Consider the following 21,744-nt stretch of genomic DNA (forward strand, 5'->3'; position numbering starts at 1 on the left):
TCCCCCCTCTCATCTTTTAAACCCTTTTGGAAGATGACTTAAATGATAAAAAATGGCATTTCATTAGTCTGTGTGGTGGGACGGAAGCCAAGTATAAATTTGTGTTTAGATATCATATAAATTCGTCACTGATACCGAAGAACATGAACAGGCAGCCACTGGTCGTAAATATCGATGGTCACATATTGTATAGAAAAAAAGAAAATACAGACGTATCAAGTGACGTATTCCGACTCCCCGTCACTGGCTGGGTTCTGGGCAGTTTCTATCCTAAGCTCTGCTGGTGAGCACACCCTTGTCTCTACCATGCTCCCAGCTGCATGCTTTGATTTTTCTCTGAATTCCCCAGTTTACCACTGAAATCTAAAAATGAGAACCACCCCCCTCTTTCCTCCCATTTGGGAGTGAGCTCACTTGCAGCATTTTTTTTTTTTGCTACATAGTGCTCTTACCTTGTGAGAGTGAGCCCTGTTGGAACTTGGTCAGTGGTCTGGCAAACCTAGGAGATAGCATATTCTTCAGGAAGACCTTTCTCTTATCTCCTGGGTATTCGTCCTTTTGAGCCTGGCTTTGCTTGAAGGCAAAGGCTTTTTTGGACGTGTTAAATGTATTGAGAGCTGTAAATAGAAAGGAGACCCTAACCGGATCTGCAGCCAAACTAAAGACATTCAGGTACCAGTGAGAGTTCTACAAGTAGAGCCTCTTCCAGACAGACCCCGTGAAACAAATTTGGAGTGAAACCACTGAGCATGCAGATGTTACGCAGTGGTCAAGCCTTGTCTGGGGTCAGCCCCCAACACTGTGTAAAAGGGGACAGGGGTTCTGTAGGTAAAATGCTTGCCACATGAACGAGTGGACCTCAGTCCATCTCCATACTGATACAAAAAGCCAAGTGTGAAAGCACATATTTTCAATTTTCTGCTGGAAAGGTGGGCACAGGATCCCAGAACCAGGCTAGTGAACTTCAGGTGCCCATGAGAGACCCTGTCTCAAAAACATGAGATGGATGGCAGCTGAGAAAGGACACCTGAGGTTAACCTCTGGGCTCCACATGCACGTGCACGCAAATGAATGCAGACTCGCACGGCACTCCAAACATGTGAATGCAAATGTACACACATGTGCGTGCTTACACACACACACACTAAATGCAGAGATGTAATAATATATTAAAGAATATAAAGAAAAAGGCATCACTCCTTATATTTATGGAATGCTTCTATAATATATAAAATAGATTATGAAAAATGTATCACTGCCCAGCAAACAGTAACCTTGAGACAAAGCCTTCCTCATATAAAGTAAGACAAATTAAGTTCCCCAAACAGATAAGTTCATCCCTTGAAACTTCTCTGTTGAATACCAATCTTGCCTTGGATTGTGGTTAGCTCCTTCTTCATCCCAGTTAAGCCTGGATTTGTCCTGGTAGAATCTCAGAAATTCCCCTTTTAGAGTTCTCTGTTTGGTTAGATGCCAGATAACACAGCTTCTTACAGCTCCTTCAATGAGAGCCCCTTTCTGGCAGCTTTGAAAAAGATACTGGAAGGCATTAAATGAACTGTCTATTCTTGTAATAAACAGGGAGTTGGTCATTTTGAAGGGGTATTTTTTCCTCTTTATGAAACACAATTATGTTTTTATTTCATTGGTTGCCTCACATGTCTTTTCTGATGAAATAAAAAAAAAAAAAATTCCAAAATTGGCAGCAGTTCCCAAATACACTGTATCACTGTGCTCAGAAAAGGATGGCATATCAATCCTTTGTCAGGGCCACTGCCAGTAAGTGGAACTTTCTTCTTGAGAACTGAAGTTACATGGCCCAAGTCACTCAGCTACTGCCCAGCAGAACTTGATGAACAAGAGGAGGAGGGGATAAAAGTATCCAGCCACACAATAGCCCAGCCCGTGGCCCACAGCTCACGTGTCTGGACCTCAGACCCAGAGCTATAGCAAAGCGTGATGCAGAGTCCCAGCCCCATGTGGCTTACATTCTAGGAGAGATACTTCCCGGAAGGAGGTCACTGGCCAGGAACTGCATTTTAATGCCAGCAAGAAGTATCAGGTACCAGCGACTTAGGGAGTGGCAGACCAGTGTCTAGCATTCTACCGTTTGATTGTTGTAGTGAGGACTGAACCCAGGGCTTTGTGGATGCTAGGCAAATGCTCTCTTACGGAGCCCCAGCCCGGGTGTGTCCCTTTTAGAGCTGAGAGCCAGCCTTTCTGAGGAGGTGGCATTGGGCTGTTGATGAAGTAAGAGAGATCTACATAGGGACAGGCAGAGGACATTCCAGGAGGGGATGATGAGGGCCGTGCTGACTCCGCCTTCCTAACTGCAGAAGTCCCTTGTCTGAGTCCTTTGAGCCTTCACCAGACCAGATCTCTGGTTCAGAGTGAACCCCAGACAGGAAAGTGGTTAACCTTCTGAGTTAACATCAGTTTTAGTCAGCAAATCCAGACAAACCTGTGACATTTTTGTTTAAAGGCAAAGACTGAGCCGTAGTTGGAACAATGTTAAACTCACTGTGGGGACAGGATTTCCTTAATATATAAAACTTAAACACACTTACGTGGGGTGCGGAAGTAGTGGAGGCAAAAGTGACTACCCTTCACATTTAGTGACTATCATCAGTCCAGGTTGATATTGCAGGTGAATGCTAGAAATATTTATTAAATAATTTTATCTAAATTCCAGTTGCTCTTGATGATATAAGCTCTTGGCTGTGTCTCCAGGGGAAGCTGGTCTACATTTTGTTTTCCGCGATCACAGGATCTGCTCCTTTAGAAGGAACGTTAGCAGTTACATGGCATGAATCACCCCTCCAACATCCTCGGTGACATGTAGCCGTAGTGAATTCATTGCGTCCAATAACATTATTGAACACGTAGCCTGTGACGGATCCTGATACTGGATCAAGCAGATGAAGCAGAGTTTGTGTTCTCAGACTCAGATGCAGGAAGTGTATGTGTCTACTCATCACAGACATGCGTATGGTAATACTGCAGTCAGTGCTGGCTGGAGTGATTGTGCATTTTGTTTGTTTGTTTGTTTGTTTGTTTGTTTGTTTTGGTTTTTTCGAGACAGGGTTTCTCTGTGTAGTCCTGGCTGTCCTGAACTCACTCTGTAGACCAGGCTGGCCTCGAACTCAGAAATCCACCGCCTCTGCCTCCCAAGTGCTGGGATTAAAGGCGTGTGCCACCACTGCCCCGGCACATGATTGTGCATTTAACAGTTCCCACAGTACCCTACCCTCGCTGTTTCTGTATTTGGGTTACTTTTACTATTCAAATCTGTTTTTAGTCAGATTAGGGTCATATTCTGTGAATTTTCACTCTGTGTTGGGTCTCTCCCATTAGCTCTTGGGGATTTTCAGAATAGAGCTCTGCTTGCTTTGGGGTAAGCAGCACAATATCCTTTCTCAGGGTAGAATCCCACCACCATCCTCTTGGTCATGCTCCTCTGGCCTCCCTAGAGTGTACCCTTTCCACCACTGAGAGGACACTCGAGGAGCCATGGAAAGTATGCCTGGGGACTGCGGAGATGGCTTAGCAGTTACTAGTACTTGTCCTTGCAGAAGGCCTGGGTTCTTTTCTCAGCACCTACATGGAAGTTCACATCTTCCTGTAACTACAGTTCTAGGAGATCATATGCAGGCATTTGATATACATGGTGCAGTACATGCATATATGAAGGTAAAAACATGCACAGACATAAAATATAAATAAATAGAACCTTTAAAATTTAAAATATATTAATATCTTTATATATTATAAATATATAATAATTTATTATATATATAATAATTTATTATATATATATATATATATATATATATCCATTTTAAAAAGCAATATGTAGACTATATCCCTTTTCCCTTTTTGGGTGTCCATGCAGTTTAAGATCCACTGTCCATCCCTGAGTCTACAACTTGTTATCAGCCCCAGCTGGCTTACCATGTGACCCACACATCTATCTGGGTTCAGGGTTCAGTGCACGGTTAGGCATGCCCACCATACCGTCCACCATTTCCACTTCTAGAGCCCAAACTGTTCATCTAGAAGGACGCCCTTCCCTCCGCTCAGTGTGGCTTTGGCCACGCACTTTGATCAGTGTCCTTCACTTCCTCCTCCTCGGTCAAGTCTTCCTTCCTCCAGCCTTCCCTCTCCCTCCATGCATATGAAGCTCTAACTCAAAAAGGGCCAGGTGGCACTGTGAGCACTAGCCGCACAGGCCTTCTCAGTTGTTCTAGTGGCAGTCACTAATTGACTGGGTCAAGAACATAGCTCAAGTCTCGCCCTTCGCATTTTCCTTTGAGACCGACACTCGTTTGGCTGCTGTGTACTCGGGTCAGGCATGGGGGTTGTGTCCTCTGTCTGTCATCGCATCAGACCACCCTCTCGATCCTCTGTCGTCAGCAGTATCCTTCACTTTGTCGTCCCTCCATGTCTTTGCCAGCTCAGGCGCTTGGTTGACCCTTCTGCTCTCTGACTGACCCTTGCTGGGTCCCTCCACATAGCTCTTTCTCACGCAGAGTGTGGTTTCTCATCCGTGGGGCTCTCAGAGACCCATCAGTAGATCTCAGTGCCTCGCTCCTCTCTTCTGCTCACCTGATTCTAGATCATGCTTTCCTGGTTTTCTTTCCTTGCAGCTTCGCTAATTTCATCTCACCTCCTTGACTTCTAAATTTTGGCATGCGTCTGCCCTGAGACCACCTCTGCAGATGTCTGCAGAGGCCAGAAGAGGGCCTCAGATGCCCTAGAACTGCTTGATATGGGTGTTGGGAATTGTACCCAGGTCCTCTGCCGAGCAGTCTATGCTCTTAACTATCAAGGCCTCTCTCCTGACCCTAAATGGCACTTTTTAGTGTGATGCTCAAGAAATACTCTCCGGGGGCTGGAGATGTAGCTCGGTTGGTGTAATGCTTCCCAGGGGTTCTCAAGGCCCTGGGGTCCATCTCTGGTATAAACCAGGCATGGTGGTCTATACTTTTAATCTCGTCACTCTGGAGGTAGATTCGGGAGGACCATGAGTTAAAGGTCATTCTTGGCTATGTAGTTAAGACTGCATGAGATCCTGTCTCCAAGAAAGAAAAAGTGGGGAATGGGGAAACAAGAAAAAAAATATATTGTTCACACAGGGCATGGTGGGACATGCCTGTAATTCCAGCACTTCGGAGTAGTGTGGACAGAATGGTTATAAATTTGAGGTCAGCTTAGGCCATGTAGTAAGACCCAGTATTAAAAGCAGTAATAAGAACTACGATTTTCGAACCATCAGTGAGGAGATGAACAGCGGCTACATTATTTTAAGCCCTGGCTATTCCATGGCCTCTGTCATTGAGCAACAAAAGTCAGTAGTTCCCTAAGATCTCTAGGGAACTGACTGTTGTCACACTTCTTACTGCATAAAAGGGGGTAAATTACACCTGCTTTGTTTCTGATATCTGACATAAGCAACACAGCCTTTGAGATAGCAGGCTTATAAGTTCTGGGAAATGGCCTCTTATTTCTCTTGTTAAAAGTGGGACTCCATATGATTACTTTGTTTTGTGCGAGAATTAGGTGTTTTCCCTCGCCTGCGTTGTCCTCTTTTCTGCTCATTATTATGTAGTTCCGTAGTTCCCGGCAGAGCACGGGGTGGGGTTGCCTCCCTAACCATTCCAAGGGAGAGTGTTAAGGCTATTAATGGGACGAGAGGACTCTACTTCCCAGAATAGGAAAAAGCGCTTTCTTGATCCTACGTGTGCCTTTTGGTTTCTAGTGTCCCCTGCCTTCTCTAACGCAGCTTCTGCTACTTGGCAGACAACCCTTGTCATTCAGTAGGGCATACCAAGAGGACAGGACTTACAGCTCAGCGGCCATGTGACCTAGATACAAATCCCTACAGAGGAAGGGGGGCTTCTTCAGTGATTTGCCAGATTGGCCTCTCTCACTTTCTGTCTGTTTCCCCACCTGGAGTAACAGGTAGGTTTGTTATTCCAGCTGGTCCGTTTGTCATGAGGGTGAAGTACTGCAGGCCTCCCCAGGGCCAGACATACTCGGTGCTCAGCAGGGTGGCTCTCCGGACAGGGCCTTCTCCACAACAGGCCCACCAGCTGCTTCCTTCCTGCCTAGCCACTGCCTGCACAGGGCTTCTCTCTACAGAAATGCCTGGGCTTTCCTCGCCTGAGTGCCTGAAGGACAGGTCCAGTCTCACCCTAACACCCTCTTCTGTTTTCGTCATTTGTCACAAACAGAGACCCTGTTGACCAAGTTGTTTCTGTGTCTCCACACTTGCTGACATGGCCTTCCATCTCTGAGCAATGGCAGCACTCTTGGATGTCTGCCCAGGAGCCTCTTCCTGTAGACAGGCTGTGGGCTGTCACTGAATCTTACTCTAAATGCCCACAACTGACAGGGTACTTGGCATCTCAACTTCAGGCTGCAGACTAAGACAAGATAATATACTGTGGACTAAATGACTAATGATAGCCCTTCGTCTCTCATAGTTCTGAAGGCTGGCTGTCTAGATCAGGGCGCTGGCCCGTTCACTTCTAACAGAAGGCTGTCACCTGGTCTGCCGATGGGTGAATCCTCACTGCATCTGCACACCGCAGGATGAGAGAGGGAGGGCTCTGGTCTCTTCCTCTTCTCACATGGACCCCTGTCGGGTCATGGGGATTCTAGCCCCATGACCTTCTCTAAGCCTATATCCTTCAAGACATCATCGTCAACAATCAGTAGTGATTGTTTCAACATATTAATGGGCTGGAGAGACAGTCAGTCCTAAACAGAGCCTCTATGGCTGTTTCTGTTTAAACAATTCTGTTTAAGACTAGAATGTTCCTAAGTATATTTCCTGCCTTCTGAATAGATACATGAAAGAATCTGGCAAGTGGCAAGGAACATGGAGACCTTAGAATGTGGGTACACGTCTGTGTAGAGCTGCGTCTGTGGGGCGGGCGCTCACTCATGTGGGCGGGACTGTGCCTTCCCTGCCTGTGAGCAATGCCAGCCAGTGGAACTTGGCCTAGCTGCTCTCCCAACAGCTGCTTGGCTTCAAGATTGCATATAAGCTTGAAAGATGACCGTACACTTCTTCATCCCTTCGAAGATAACTCATGAAGAATATTTTTTTTTTTTGAATGTGCAAGAAAGGAGTACTTGAGTCACTCTGATGAACTTTCTTGACGAGGTAAAATGGAAACAGCTCGCTTTCCTGCTTGCAAGCTTTTCTACTAGGTGTGAGCTCTCCTGCCCTTACCCCATCACATCTCCCGACAAGCTCTCCTGGCACTCCTCATCCCCTCCTGCCTCTGGGTTTTTACAAAGTGGTTTTGCCATGGCACATTCTTGGACTGTCTTCGACGTGTTTCCATAGGCCTGGTCCTTCTGTGGACATCCTTCAAAAACACATTTCCAATTCTCCAGGACCACCCCCCTCTATGAGTACATGTTCTTTGGAATGTCGCACCTGCCACTGTCAGCATGGAAATGTCTCTTGCTCTCCTATCCTGGGGAAGTTTTCAGGCCCACTCACCATCTCCGTAAGGCCTGGTGTGTGGCGAGTAGGTGAGTCAGGACCCAGTGTCATGAATACCTCAGCAGAATTCATCTGTCTGGGTTTGCGCACATTTCACATGCCTGTCTCTCTGTTTCTCGTCCAGCCATTGGAAGCAATGTGCTTGTGTATGCAAAGGCAGGAGAGCCCCAGACCCCAGGGTGCATTCCTGCTATTTTTTGCAGTTCTTCCCTCTGTGGGTTGACAGAAGAAACTGCAGCCTGCCGGGTGGCACACAGAGGCTGCTCTGTGCTGGTGCTGAGGCAAACCACAGACACTCCTGAAGTGGACTGGCTTGGAACATACCGCGGCTTTGTTTGCCTTTGTTTGTTTGTTTGTTTCTGATGCTTGCAAAGCAACTTCTTTGAAGAAGAAATTGTTCCCCAGAACAGACTCCTTTCTTGTGGAACCTTGAGGGAGAAGCTGCTTCAGTCGAAGAGAATGGGTGGGTAAACAAGTGCTGGTGAGGCGGTGGGGATGAAGGTTGGCAGACGTTTCCACACTCTTACTGAGGCATACTATGGCCATCAAGCCGTTGACCAGCCGGAGCTCAGGGGGACAGACTGGACTTGAGCAACCGCTTGAAGGTTGTTGCGGAGTTCTGATTCGAACACCAACACCATGTACAGTCAGCTCCCTGGCTGCAGAAGTATCCAGCTGCTGCTTGTGCAGGGTCCCCTGATGCTGTGACTTCTCCGTGCTCTCCCTCCCGCTGTGCCGCCTCTGAGTACCCTTAGGGGCTTTTACCTAGACCTTTTTTGCTCGCTCCTGGTTCTCCCCTCTGTCTTCCTCTGTACAGCTTCTATTATTTTCACCACCTATCCCATTCCGCAAACATCCAATTATCGAGCTCCAGATACTGGAACCTCACTGCAGGAAATCAACAGCTTGGCCTCAGATTTCCTTAGGCATCAGGCAGGGCAAGTACTAGGATCAAGAGATTCCTCTCCAGTAGCGCGTGTGAGCGTGCGTGTTAGAATTTGTCTTAAGAGTTTCTGCTGCTGACACAAAACACCATGACCCAAAAGCAAATTGGCCAGGAAAGGGTTTATTCAGCTTATACTTCCACATTGTTACTTATCACCAAAGGAAGTCAGGACAGGAACTGAAGCAGGATCTTGGAAGCAGGAGCTGATGGAGAGGCTGTGGAGGTGCACTGCTTACTGGCTTCCTGCTTCCTTGTGGCTTGCACAGCCTGCTTTCTTACAGAACCCAGGATCACTAGCCCAGGGATGGCACCTCCCCCGTTCATTACTAAGGGAGAAAATGCATTACAGCTGGATCTCCTGGAGGCATTTCCTCAGCTGGTCAACTGGGCTCCTTCCTCTCTCATGTCTCCAGCGTGTGTCGAGTTGACATTTCTCTCAGATGCTCCTGTGGACGCAGTGGCTTCCCCTTGTTCTAGCGTAATAGCGACGTGGATGATAGAGCTAAGATTTCTCTGGATTCTTTTCTGTGCCAGGTACTTAGCAGAATGTTTGCATTTACTTGATTTATCTCATTCTCATAATAACCTTATGGCAGTGTGGTGTAATCTCACAGATGTGTAAGTGGAGGCTTAGGTAGCTTTCCCACGATCACACAGGCAGTAAGCAGAGAAACAGATTCAAAGCAGTTTTGTCAGATGAAAGATAACAAGAGCTAATGAGGATGTAGAGAGGGAATCCTTGCACAATGTTGGTAGAAATATAAATTAAAACAGCCACTATAGAGAAAGGAGTAGGGGGTCCCTCAAAAAATAATTAAAGGTAGGAGCCATGTGAAATGACATATGCAGGTAATCCAAACACCCAAGAGGCTACAGCAGGAGGATCACACTGAGTTTAAGCCCTGACTGGATTGTACATTGACTTTAAGGCCAACCTGAGCTACATACTGAGATTGTTCCAAATGAAGAATTAAAAAACAGAACTGCCATGTCTTCGGAGGTAGCTCAGAGGGCAAAGTGGTTACTGTGCACGTGAAAGGACCTGAACCCAGAACCCAGCATCCATGAAAAACCAGGACAAGATGGCACACACAACTCTAACACTGGGAGCTCAGAGACAAGATTCCAGAGTCTTGCTAGACTGTATAGCCAACAGAGCAAACTCCAGGTTCAGAGAAGCATTCTGTCTCAAAACAAAAATGATGGAGAAGCAGTTGAAGAAACAAGTCTAGTGTCAGTGCCTGGCATCTACTTACTGCCACCAGCAGGCTGGCACACACACATGCATACATACACTGTACACACACAATGACTTGTCCCAGCGATTCCGCTTCTGGTGTAAATCCCAAGAAAGTGAAGTCAGCACGTTGAAAAGAAGCCCACATTCATTTCAGCACATCCAGAATAGGTTTAAAAAAATGAACAACTTATGTGCCTATCAACTGGAGGGTGGTTAAAGAAAATGTGATACATATTCACAGTTCAGCCATAAAGGTTACTGAGTCCTATGGTTTGTGATAGCATAGATGGAATTGGAAGAATTATTTTTTTCAGTGAAATAATCCATATACATAAAGGAAAAAACCTACGTGACCTCACTCATTTGAGATATAAAACATTGACTTGTAAAAATATAAAAAGTTGATTTAGAGAAGCTGAGATTGGTATGGCAATGGTCATTAGGGGAGTTGGGAGGGCTGTGACGAGGAAGGGCTGGCCCATGAGTCCTAGGTGTGAGAAGTTCTGGTGTGCCCGTGCATAGCGCAGTGACAATAGAAAACACACCCTGTAGTGCAGAGAGCTCCACATAGGATTGTTCTGACCATGAAGAAATGTTTGAGATAAGTGTTTACCTTGAATTAAACACTACAGTGTGTATATTTGTGGACACAGTCCATGGGTATCTCTTAAGTGCACATAAAGTTTATGTTTTTAATATCTTAGCTTAAAAGCAAATAATTTTGTATTATTCTTGAGACAAGGTCTCATGTAGCCCAGGCTAGCCTTGAATTTTCAATCTGTAGCTGAGGATGACCTTAAACTCTGAGCCTCCCATCTTCATCCCCCCAAGTGCTAGGATTACAGGTGTTTGTACTGCCTTGACCATTTGTGAGGGGCTGCAGATTCAACCCAGGGCTTCAGACCTGCTAGGCAAGGACTCTGTCAGCTGAGCTGAGTTCCAGCCCTGAAAGAAGAGTTTGTAATCTAGCCATTGCTTGTCTGGTCTACCCTACATGTTGTGTCTAAGCTCACAGGGAAACTGTAAATTTAGTAGTATGAGCAAGAGGGCATCTCCAGAATGTTCTCTGCAGCACTGTGGCACAGACTTCTCTCTGAGCTGCTGGAATACCAATCTGGCTGTGTGCTTTCATAGCTGTAGTCCCCAGAGAGAAGTGCCTGTCATAAATGTCTGCATCCCAGCAGTGGGACATGAGGCTTCCCTGCTCTCTGGGGCCAGGAGGGGTCTCTTGAGAAGCTGTGGAGGGAGCCCTGACCTGGATGAAGATGAAGAAGAGGAGTGCCTGCAGAAGAGGTTACCACAGGTTTCTGGTAACCAGGTGATTGCCATTTTCTCCTCACAGGCTCCTCAGGATTTACAGATCTAAGCACCTACTCTAAACTTGGCTGACTTACCTGTGACCTTAGGATTGTGTTCTTTCAGCTTGCATTACCATTGTTCTTCAGCAGGCATGGACTAGCACTTCTTCCTAATTTGTCATATTCATCTCCTCAGAATTAAAAGTCCAGTGAGAGAGCCTCATGCTTATGACACCAGAAAAATGATGCCTTGGCTCTCACTGCTTTTGTAATCTAAAATCAGGAATCTATGCAGTTTGTTTTGAAGTCCTGTGTAATCAGAATTAGACCAGTTCTGGTGTTGCACACGGCACAGGTTGGAGCAGCAGCCTGCTTTGCCGTCAATCAAGGATTCTAACCTCATTCCAGGTGACAGTGAACATACTTAATAAACTGTATTCTTGGAAAGTACTGATGTGAGGTAATGACTATTATATGGATGTATACATTCCAACACACACACACACACTTTAAAAACATCCAGCTTATTAGGTAATATAATTTTTATTTGCTGTTTATACTCTGGCAACAACCCCCCCCCACCCCGTGTCTATCTCTCTGTCTCTGTCTGTCTCTGTCTCTGTCTCTGCCTCTGTGTTTCTCTCTCTCTCTCTCTCTCTCTCTCTCTCTCTCTCTCTCTCTCTCTCTCTCTCTCCTCCCCCCCCAGGCTAGTTTCAGAGTCTCTAGCCCAGGCTGCTCTCCAACTTGAGACCCCTTGCTTTTGCCCTGAATGCTGGGAATATAGGCATGTGCCACCACAATGGCAGTGTATGTAAGGTCACCTGTTCCTATGGTATAAGGTGTTTTTTCCACTCTGGGGAAAAAAAGAAGTCTGAATTAATTTACAACTGATAACAGCTTGGGTGTGTTCTGAACCCATCAAAAGTAAAGTCCTCAGGGGTCCTCCCTGTGCTGCCCAGAGCCCCCAGCACACCATGGTACCTGTCTATAGCACTCCCTTTTCCTGGAATTTAGAATTAGATAAGGAAACTAGGCCCTCAAATTATCATCGTTTCCATGGAAACGGTTGAAAGCCCCTCAATTAAAAGCGTCCCTGCAGGCCAGGGAGAGTATTCAAATGAGCTGCTCTGAGAAGCCAAGTTATCCTCAGAGTAAAGCCTGAGGAGGAGACTGACAAATCTGCTGGCGCACTAGTTGGGATCACTATTATTTTTTTCCATTCAGGGAAGAATTTTATCTTAGTATTTCATTTGTAGCATGTTTGTTGGCTTTGGCAGAGCCACCTAGATAATTGTCCTGTTATCTACTAAGTTTTTATGTTCGCCCATGGATCACGGAAGTGTTTGAGAACAGTCTGAGCTTTGCTCACACGTGAATATGAGTCACAGATAAAAAAGCCCATTTAAAAAAAAATAATGAAATTCTAGAAGAATCCTAAGTTGGAAAGAGCCTGTAGGCCATTAAGAACTAACTTCCCACCCACTTGGGAATCCTTGCTATAGAGTACATTAACAGAGCTCGTTCATGGTATACTTAAAAAAAAAGATTTATTTATTTCAAATGTATGAGTGTGTTTCGTGCATGTATGTCCGTTTGCCACATGTGTGATGCCTGGTGCCCTCAAAAGTCAAAAGACGAAATTGGATTCCCGGAAGTAGAATTATGGATGACCGTGAGCACCAAGTAGGTGCTGAGTCCTCTGCAGGAACAGCGAGTGCTAACCACTGAGCCATCTCTTCGGCCCCCTCATAGTATCCCACCAAGTAAAGCATCCAGTGTCCACTGTTGGAGACTGCTGGGCTACAAATGGCTGTTTAGGATGGAACTTATCTGAGTGTGATGGCGTACACTGATAGTCCCAGTACTCAGGAAGTTGAAGCAGGAGCATCATGAACTGAAGCCAGCCTGGGATACCTGTAGAAACTTCAAGAACATATGGACTGGGGGGTGATGTGTTAGAGAAAGAGGAAACGAAGAAACATGGAACAGCTGAGAAAAAGAGATATCCAAAAATTTGTGATGGATTTTCCTTGATGTGTTTGTGCATGAGTGTGTGTCTGTGTATTTAGTGGTAAGTGGCTGGAGAGATGACTCAGTGGTTAAGAGCACTTGTCGCTCTTCCAGAGGTCCTGAGTTCAGTTCTTAGCACCAACATGGCAGATCACAACCACTTGTAACTCCAGTTTCAGGGATCTGACACTGCCTTCTGACTTCCATGGGCACTAGGCATGCACGTGGTACATGCAGCCAAAACACTCAAGTACATAATAAATAAATTAACTTTTAAAATAAAAATTAAAAAGACAATAATTGTATACCTGTCAAGCCAGGTAAGATCTCGGATTGGAAGTAGGCAGTAAAGAAAGTTACTTAGTACTGATTAAAAGGAATCACAATTTGAAACATGTGTGCACCAGACATGTGTGTACCTAAATTTATAAAATACACACTGTTGGATTCAAAAAGACAACTTAACTCCAGCCCAGTAATCATGAGTGTTATCAGCACTCCACTCTTGCCAATAGGCGGTCCAACAAAACCCAGAAACATCTAAGCTAAACGACACAGGTCAAATGGACCTAAGAGACATCTGTGGAACGGTTCACTTAAACCCTGCAGAATACACATTCTTCTCCAAAGTTCAAGGAACAATTGTATATTGTCTGATGACAATGGAATAAAGCTCAAAATGAACAACAAGAACTGCAGAGTATACAGAGGCGTGGACACACAACAACACACTCTTGGATGATGATATAATAAAAGCAGTCCTAAGAGGTTAGCTCATAGTTTACAAACATGTACACTTAGAAAAGAGAAGCTCAAGGGCAGAGAGATGGCTCAGCAGTTAAAAGCACTGGCTGTTCTTCCAGAGGACCTGGGTTTAATTCCCAGCACCCTCATAGTGGTTCACAACTGTTACTCCATGTCTGGGGGTGGGGGAGCTGATACACTCCTCTGGCCTCCATGGCATGAATGTGGAGCACAGACGTAAGTCAAACAGAACACCCGTACACATCAAAAGCATTGAAAAATTATTTTAAAAGAAGAAACCAGCTAATGGTGCATGCCAGGGCCTTGGCAAACCAAGAACAAGCCAAACATAAAACCAGTAGATGGAAACAAAGACTCAAGATCAGAGCAGAAATGAATGCGATGAAACACTAGAATTACAAAGAATTAGTGAAACAGATCTTTGGAAAAATAAACAAGATTCACAAACTCTTGGCCAAAGTAACCAAAAGGAAGTCAATGCAAATCAATAAAATTAGAGATAAAAAGGGAGACATTGTAACAGACACCAATGAAAGTCAGAAAATCAGTAGGGCCTAGCCCTAAAACTTTTAGAAATTAATTTCTAGACTCATATGATCTTCCAAAACTAAACTAAGTTTAGATAAATAACTTAGATCTATTTTTTAAAATATTCAAACAACAATGACAACAACAACAATAATAATAATAAAACAAAATAAAGGCCAGGTCCAGATGAGTTCATTCTGATTCTACCAAACCTTTAAATAAGAACACTATTACAAATTATTCTATAACATAGAGGAGGAGGGAATACTGTCATTTCATGAGGTCACATTACTGGGGTACCAAAACCTCATAAAAAGATACAGAAAGAAAGAAAGAAAGGAAGGAAGGAAGGAAGGAAGGAAGGAAGAAGGGAAGGAGGGAGGAAGGAAGGGAAAAAAGGAAAGACTGTAGCCTAATCTCCCTAATGAACAATTAACATTCTCAACGAAGTACTTGTAAACCAAGCTTAAGAACACATCACAAAGATCATTATTCACCATAATGAAGTTGGCTTCATTTGAGAGATGCAAAGGTGGCTCACCATACATAAATCAATAAATGTAATCATCACATGAATGGCCTCAAGGGTAGAAATCATATGTTCATCACAGTAGATACAAATTGATAGAGTCCCCCATCTCTTTATGATAAAAGCTCTCGAGGAATCCGGAAAGACGACTCAGCAATTTAGACTGTGTATAGCTCTTGCAGAAGACAGGTCAGTTCCTAATACCCATATCTGGCTTGCTGCCTCTAACTCCAGTTTTTGGGGAATCTGACATGACCGCTTGCAGAGTGAGCAGATGAGCTATCTCCTTGGACTCCACCTCCCCACCCCCAACTCATACACCTCTCACTCTGTTAAATACAGTACTTGAAGTCTTAGCTAGAGCACTAAGATAACCTAGGGAAATACAAACAGGAAATCGGTTTCCTTATTTGCAGCTAATCTAATGTACACACACACGAGAGGTTCCAAAAACTCCGCCAGAAAACTCAGAGCTGATGGTCACTTCCATCAAAGTAACAGGATACAAAATTCCCACACAACATCAGTGGCCTTCCTGTATACCATGGCAAGCGTCCTGAGAGGGTAGAAACAGCCCATTTACAGTCACCCAAACAAGTACCAAGGATCAACTTAACCAAGGTGGTGAAAGACCTCTACCGTGAGAACTTTAACACACTGAAGAAAGATGGAGAGGCCTCTCGTGCTCATGGATTGGAAACGTTAATATTGTGAATACGCTACCAGAAGCAGTCGCCAAAATTCAGTTCATACCTGTCAAAATCCCAACGCTGTTTTTTCACCGTAATAGAAGAAAAATTTTAAAGTCATCTGGAAGCACAAAAGATCCCAGATAGACAATAGAATCTTCAGGAAAAAAAAAAAAAAAAGAACAATTTCAAGTTGATTCATAGCCTATTTCAGGGACGACAGAGCAGTAGTAACAAAACAGCATGGTAGTGCACAGAAATAGATGTCTCGATCAGTTGAACAGAATAGAGGAGCTGGGTGTGAAGGCATGCAGTTACAGCTGCCGAAATTTTTGACAAGATTTTAGTACTATATAACAGAGACAAGAGTCTTTATAACAGATGGAAGATCGAAGCTAGATCCTCATTTCTTGCTCTGCACAAAAAATTCATTCCAAATGGATCCAAGCCCCCAAAACTTGGAAACCAATGGGGAGAGAAACATTTCCAGACATTGTCCTGGGGTGGGAGGGCAATTTAGTGGTGGAGACTGCTTGCTATTCTTCCAAAGGATTGGAGTTTGGGCCCCAGCACCCACACCTGGCAGCTCACACGTAACTCCAGGTCCGGGGGCTTTGACTCCTCTTCTGGTCTTGTCAGGTACCTGCCCACTGGTGTGCATATACACAATGTAAAGTTAAAAAAAAAAAAAAACAAACTTAAAAAAATATACTGACATCCACCAACACTCAGGAAGCAGTAAGGACTCAGAAAGCAGTTGGCAAATGGGATTTCATGAAATGGCCAAGCTTCTGGACAGCCAAGGGAGCAGCAGAGTGAAGACACAGCAGAATGGGAGAGAATCTTAGCTGTCGAACGGAGGACTAAGCTCTAGAATATACAAAGAAATAGAAAATGAAAAATGAACAAAACTGTAAATGGGCTACTGGACAGATAGTTATCAAAAGAGGAAATACAAATGGCCAACAAACATGAAAAATTGTTCAACTGGCCATCATAGAAATGTAAATAAAAGCTACATTGAGATCCTATCAGAATAGCAGTCATTGAGACAACAATACCAGACACTGGTTTGGATGGAAACAGAAAATCTCTATCAGTGCTGCTGAGAGATGAACGAATCAGGTCACTGAGACTCAGTGTAGAGTGTCCTCGAAAGACAAAAATATGAGATCACCATGTGCCTTAGCTGGCTACTTGTCGAATCCACACAGGACAAGGACACTTGCAAGGCAGTGTTTGCTCTAGCACTGTTCTCCATACCTAAGGCATGGACTCAAGTTCACCAATACAGAAAATGGATAAAGAAAGTGCAGTGCGTACACACAGTGGATTGCTTTCATCCAAGAAGAAATTGTCATTTGCAGGAAATGAACGATGGAGATTATCCAGTTAGGCAAACAAGTTCAGCCTCGGAATGACAAATTCCAGTGTTTTCTCTGGATTATGGGTATTAGACATTATATATACATAAAACCACGTGTGTACAGATGATGTGCAAGTGAAGATCAAACTGTCTAGGGAAACTGAGAGGACTGGAGGGATGGGGGAGAGCCAGGAAGAGGAGGTTAGCAGGATTGGGAGTCGGAGGTGGAATTCTATTTTAAAGTACATTATACAGTTACACTTGCTTATGTGAGCAAATACAATTTAAAACCTAATAGGGCTGGGAAGAGTGAGAACGACACTTGGTGGGCAAACGTGAGGACCTCGGCATTCCGTCCACGGAGTTCATGTAAGAAGCTGGTTGTGGCTTCTGTTAGTAATCCAGGGCTGGGGAGGTGGAGACAAACAGAACCCTGGGGCTTTTGACCCAGACCAGCCAGGCTAATCATCCAGTCCCAAGCTCTAGTGAGAAACCCTGTCTCGAAAAGATAAATAAAATTTAAAAATAAATCAAAAGTATGGTACTTGAAGAATAGCAAACACCTAAGGTTGACCTCTGGTGTTCACACACACACACACCACTGCACATATGCACACACACAGACACTGTAAACAATACATCTAAAACTGCTGAAAAGGAATGACAAACAGCCGAGGTTGATATTATGCTAATTCCTTCAATCTGATCATCACACACTGTAGCCAAGGTTTGAAATGCTACATCGTATCTCTACAGTAACGTGTAATTCCGATGCATCGATTTAAAATACTTAATTACAAAATTGTGAGGAAAAAGAAACGTTTCCCTCTCCCTTCCACCTCCACATCTTTCATACCAAGCAAATCAAGTCTACTTCTCCAGTAATGAACTTTTCAAATTGCCTCATGTGCACTCAAAGCCTGCTTGGCCACTGACAGAACAAGGTGTGAAAGTCTTCACACCTGTGGCAAGCTGAGGGGGCTGCCTTCCTTCCAGTGCTCAGCCTCGATAATCACCGGCTACATTCTATTTGATTTCTCTGGCATCGTTTTTTTCCCTGCATCATTTGTGTAAATGAAGGTTTGTTTTGGTGTTTCTGTGTTTTCTGTCCAGTTTTCCCCGCCTGGGGTGAATGTCCAAGTTCTAGCCATTGGTCTACACCATCCCCTGCAGGGTGCAGCTGCATGCCACATCCTGGGGCACACACCCTTCTTGTCCCTGCTTTGCAACTGCCCAGCCTTCCTCTCTGACTTTATTTAAGCTCTCAGTCGTCCCTACTAAGTTAAAACGTTATAGTTTAGTGTTATAGCTTTTCTTTAAACACATTTTGTTGTCCTTAAGTTGACACTCCTAAAAAGAAACAACTCAAAAGCCCTGAAGTGCTGTTCCCCAAATGTTTCAACAACTTTCAAATGGATTAAAAGTTAAAACTCCTACACTCTGGTTTGATTGGCACTGCCTGGGAAGCACATGGCCTGCTTGATCGGGAAGTGCTGAGATGGACATCTGCTCCAGTTCTAAAATAACCCATGACCTTCAGCCTGTCACCAAACCTGCTCCAACTTAGATTTTCCTCATCCAAAATCAGATGTGTCAGCTCTGCTCCAGGTTGGTGGCGGTGCTATGTAAAAAGATAGTCACTATCTTTTTTAGATTGGATGACAAAACATACTTCAGTGAACTGATTTGATTTGAGGTTTCAAAAGATTTAATAGGAAAATCAAATATTGATGATTCTGGGTGTTTCAGATTCTCGATTCCCAAAACACTGTCACTGGTCTCTCTCTATAGACCAAATCCAGGAATGTACATTACATTTTAGAGGAACAGTATCATGATTTCTGGCAGGCTTTGATGCGTTCTCACACTTCAGAAAGAAGTTCTTTTAAATGGATATTGCTTGTGGAATAAAATCACTTTGGGTTCCTTATGTAGTAGAAGAATAAAGGAATTGAAAGTAAGGGAGTGACTTCTGTTTATTTTAATCTCAGCCTCTGAAGTGTAGCAGATGCCTCCAGTGTGGAGCACATGAGCTGATCTTTGGGATCTTAATGCGATGGGGCTGCCTGTGAGGCTGGAGGATGGAGTCTGGGGAGCGCTTTACCTAGGGAGGTTTGTGAGCAATTGCAGCCAAGCCTGTAAAGTTCATTCTCAAGCTCCTAGCTTCCCCCAACCCCCATATTTCTGGAGACATGCCAAGGGCTTGCCAGTGACTTAAAATGACTTCTTTCTGTCCAAGGCAGTATGTTTGTTACATCCACTGTTTACTCAAAACAGTATGTATTGGAGGGCACTGTAGCAAAGATATTATCTATATTTTCTCCATCCAGAGCGTGATGACAGTGCTTTTTATTATTGTTGGTTGTCTATTTATCATTTTACCAAAAATATAAGCACAGTTGATCCTGCAAAGAAATCCATTTCCCTCCTTTCCTGCCTACCTCCTTCCTTCCCTCCTTCCTTCCCTCTATCCCTCCCTTCTTTTTTTCCCTCCTTCTTTTCCTCCATCCCTCCCTTCTTTTTTTCCCTCCTTCTTTTCCTCCATCCCTCCCTTCTTTTCTTTCTCCTTCCTTCCCTCCATGCCTCCTTTCTGCCTTCCCTCCCTCTCTCTCTCCCTCCCTCCCTCCTCATCCTTCAGTCTTTCCCTTTGTACTTCCCCTTTTCCTGTTCCCTTCCTGTTCCTTTTCCCCTTCCTCATCACTTACCTGGTCTCTGACTACAGTCATCCCAGATTGCAGATGACTCCTGAAGGAGTCCTGTGGGAGGGGAAGGCACTGCTAACAGCTTGGCCTTGTGTCCTGAGTGCTCACCTGTCTTTTTCATCTCCAGGGTGTCCTCTCCAACATCTCGTCCATCACTGACCTTGGTGGCTTTGACCCAGTGTGGCTTTTCCTCGTGGTGGGGGGAGTGATGTTCATTCTGGGGTTCGCAGGGTGCATCGGAGCACTTCGGGAAAACACCTTTCTTCTCAAGTTTGTAAGTATTGCAAACTCGGCTCTCAGCTTGAGATCCAGACTCTTCTTTTACAGCAAGATGACAGTCTTACCTGTAAGCAGGCTCCTAAGCGTACCAAAGGCCTGGGCAAAGATTACAGCCCAGGCCACTTTTAGAGCAAATGACATGTATGTGTTGGGGGGGTGTGGGGGAATGTTGTATGTACACATGTTGGTGGCGAATACTGTACATTGAAATGTGGATAATAGTCCATGGAGACGAGGCACTGGCCTGGCTTCCATAGCCTGTCCAGCCTGTGCAATTTGAATGAACATGGTGATACAGTAAAGGTGACAGTCCTTCTTTGTTTGGCCAGTTGTATCTGTAGAGGGGGGTACTTTAGCAGGAGGTGTGAAGTATTTTAGGCAAAGCATTTGAAAGCAACTCGAGGTTGCTTTCTACACCTTTGGACAGTGAGGACTTAGCTCACAGGGCCAGCCCAGAGCCTGCCAGTTTCTGCCAGATACTTGGTATGGACTGAGTTTGGCCTCATTGTGTGCGGAGGTTGTCATTCTAGTGATTTCTCTAGAAAAAGCATTCATTCTCCTCTCTAAGGACAGAGGAAGGATCAGAAGGACCCGCCTCCCCATGATGAGGGAGGGCAGGGGAATTTCTGGAGAACAGCTTTGTTTGCTGTGCCTCTTACTGGAGCCTGTCCTAGAACTAGTCTGAACAGCCCCACGGTGTGTGATTCTCCGACCCTACCGTGTCTTCTAGAATGTTCTCTGGCATCTTTTCATGAACATCTCTAAGAAGAGACATCCATGCCCGCCCTAGGGTAGCCCATTTTGAATTGGTGCAGCTCTGGCTCCCTGAAAGCCTTGGAGGCTTTAATCCTGATCTTTTCATGTGGCTCACACCTCTATGGAAGACTGGGGGTCATCGCTCTCAGATATAGTCTAATGAGGAGCTAGCATATTTTCCCTGTGCATGGTGGGAGTGGCTAGTTTTCCATGCTTAGAGCTGCCTTACCTTCCAGATTGACTCCTTTCTACACAAGCTTGTTTGGTCTCTCCCCTCTCTCCTCCCCCATCTTCACTGAGTCAAAGACAAACGGAGTCCCTCTGAAGGATCTTTGTCCCTGATCATAACCTACCAGTCTTATGAGGCATCTCAAAGTGGGGACCTGATTTCACTCAGCTTTGCTGAGACCCATTATCTGCTGCATGACCTAACAGTTTGAAACCTCCATGCTTCCACATACGAGGTCCCTTTAATATGGCTTCCTTGAACATTGGTTTTACTTACTATAGTAACCCCCTTCCTAAAGTCACATACTAGATTTGAAAAGAATCGTGTTCTTAGCCTTCCGTCTTAGAGACTGTTTAAGTGGCCTTTCTTTATTTAGAACTAACAATAGCAACTGGCCTAGGAGTCTCCTTGAGCAGGGGCTGTGAGGTAAGCAGGAAAGAATGTCGCCATGCCTCCAAACAACCTCGAAGATCAGAGTATCCTAAGACTAGGAGAACTTCTGGGGAAAATCCAAGTGGCAGGGCGGTGAAATGAAAGTGGTATTTCCTAGCTGACCGATACCATCAAACAAAGCTCCTGGTGACCTTCTGCACCTTTGGAAATGGGGGAGTTAGCTCACAGAGCCGGGCATGTAGGCCTCCGACAAATGTTTGATATCGAGTTTGGACTCAATATTTGATATGTATTATCATGTAACTTGAGAGAATTTCCCAGGGCAACTGGAAAGTGAGAGTCTCTATCCCGTGTGGAGGTGAGAGCAGAAATCTCTTTGTGTGACTGCCCAGCTGTTTCACGTACATGCATGCCAGCTCAGGTTCTGTTCTTTCTGTGGTGTGAGGACTGTATGTGTCCGTGTTTGGGGTGGTACCCAGCACAGGTAAGAGGGGT

General features: G+C 44.8%; 1 protein-coding gene across 2 annotated transcripts in view; it reads left to right on the forward strand.

The window, feature by feature from the left end:
* Nucleotides 1–21,744, forward strand: part of Tspan5 (tetraspanin 5) — a 160,927-nt gene that overhangs the window by 127,362 nt on the left and 11,821 nt on the right. For both annotated transcript variants that reach the window (XM_034499845.2, XM_076933303.1), the window contains exon 3: nucleotides 19,720–19,866. In XM_034499845.2, coding sequence (XP_034355736.1) covers nucleotides 19,720–19,866 — 147 coding nt within the window. The remainder of the gene's footprint in view (nucleotides 1–19,719; nucleotides 19,867–21,744) is intronic.

The sequence above is a fragment of the Arvicanthis niloticus genome, chromosome 4, assembly GCF_011762505.2.
Source record: "Arvicanthis niloticus isolate mArvNil1 chromosome 4, mArvNil1.pat.X, whole genome shotgun sequence".
NCBI lineage: Eukaryota > Metazoa > Chordata > Mammalia > Rodentia > Muridae > Arvicanthis > Arvicanthis niloticus.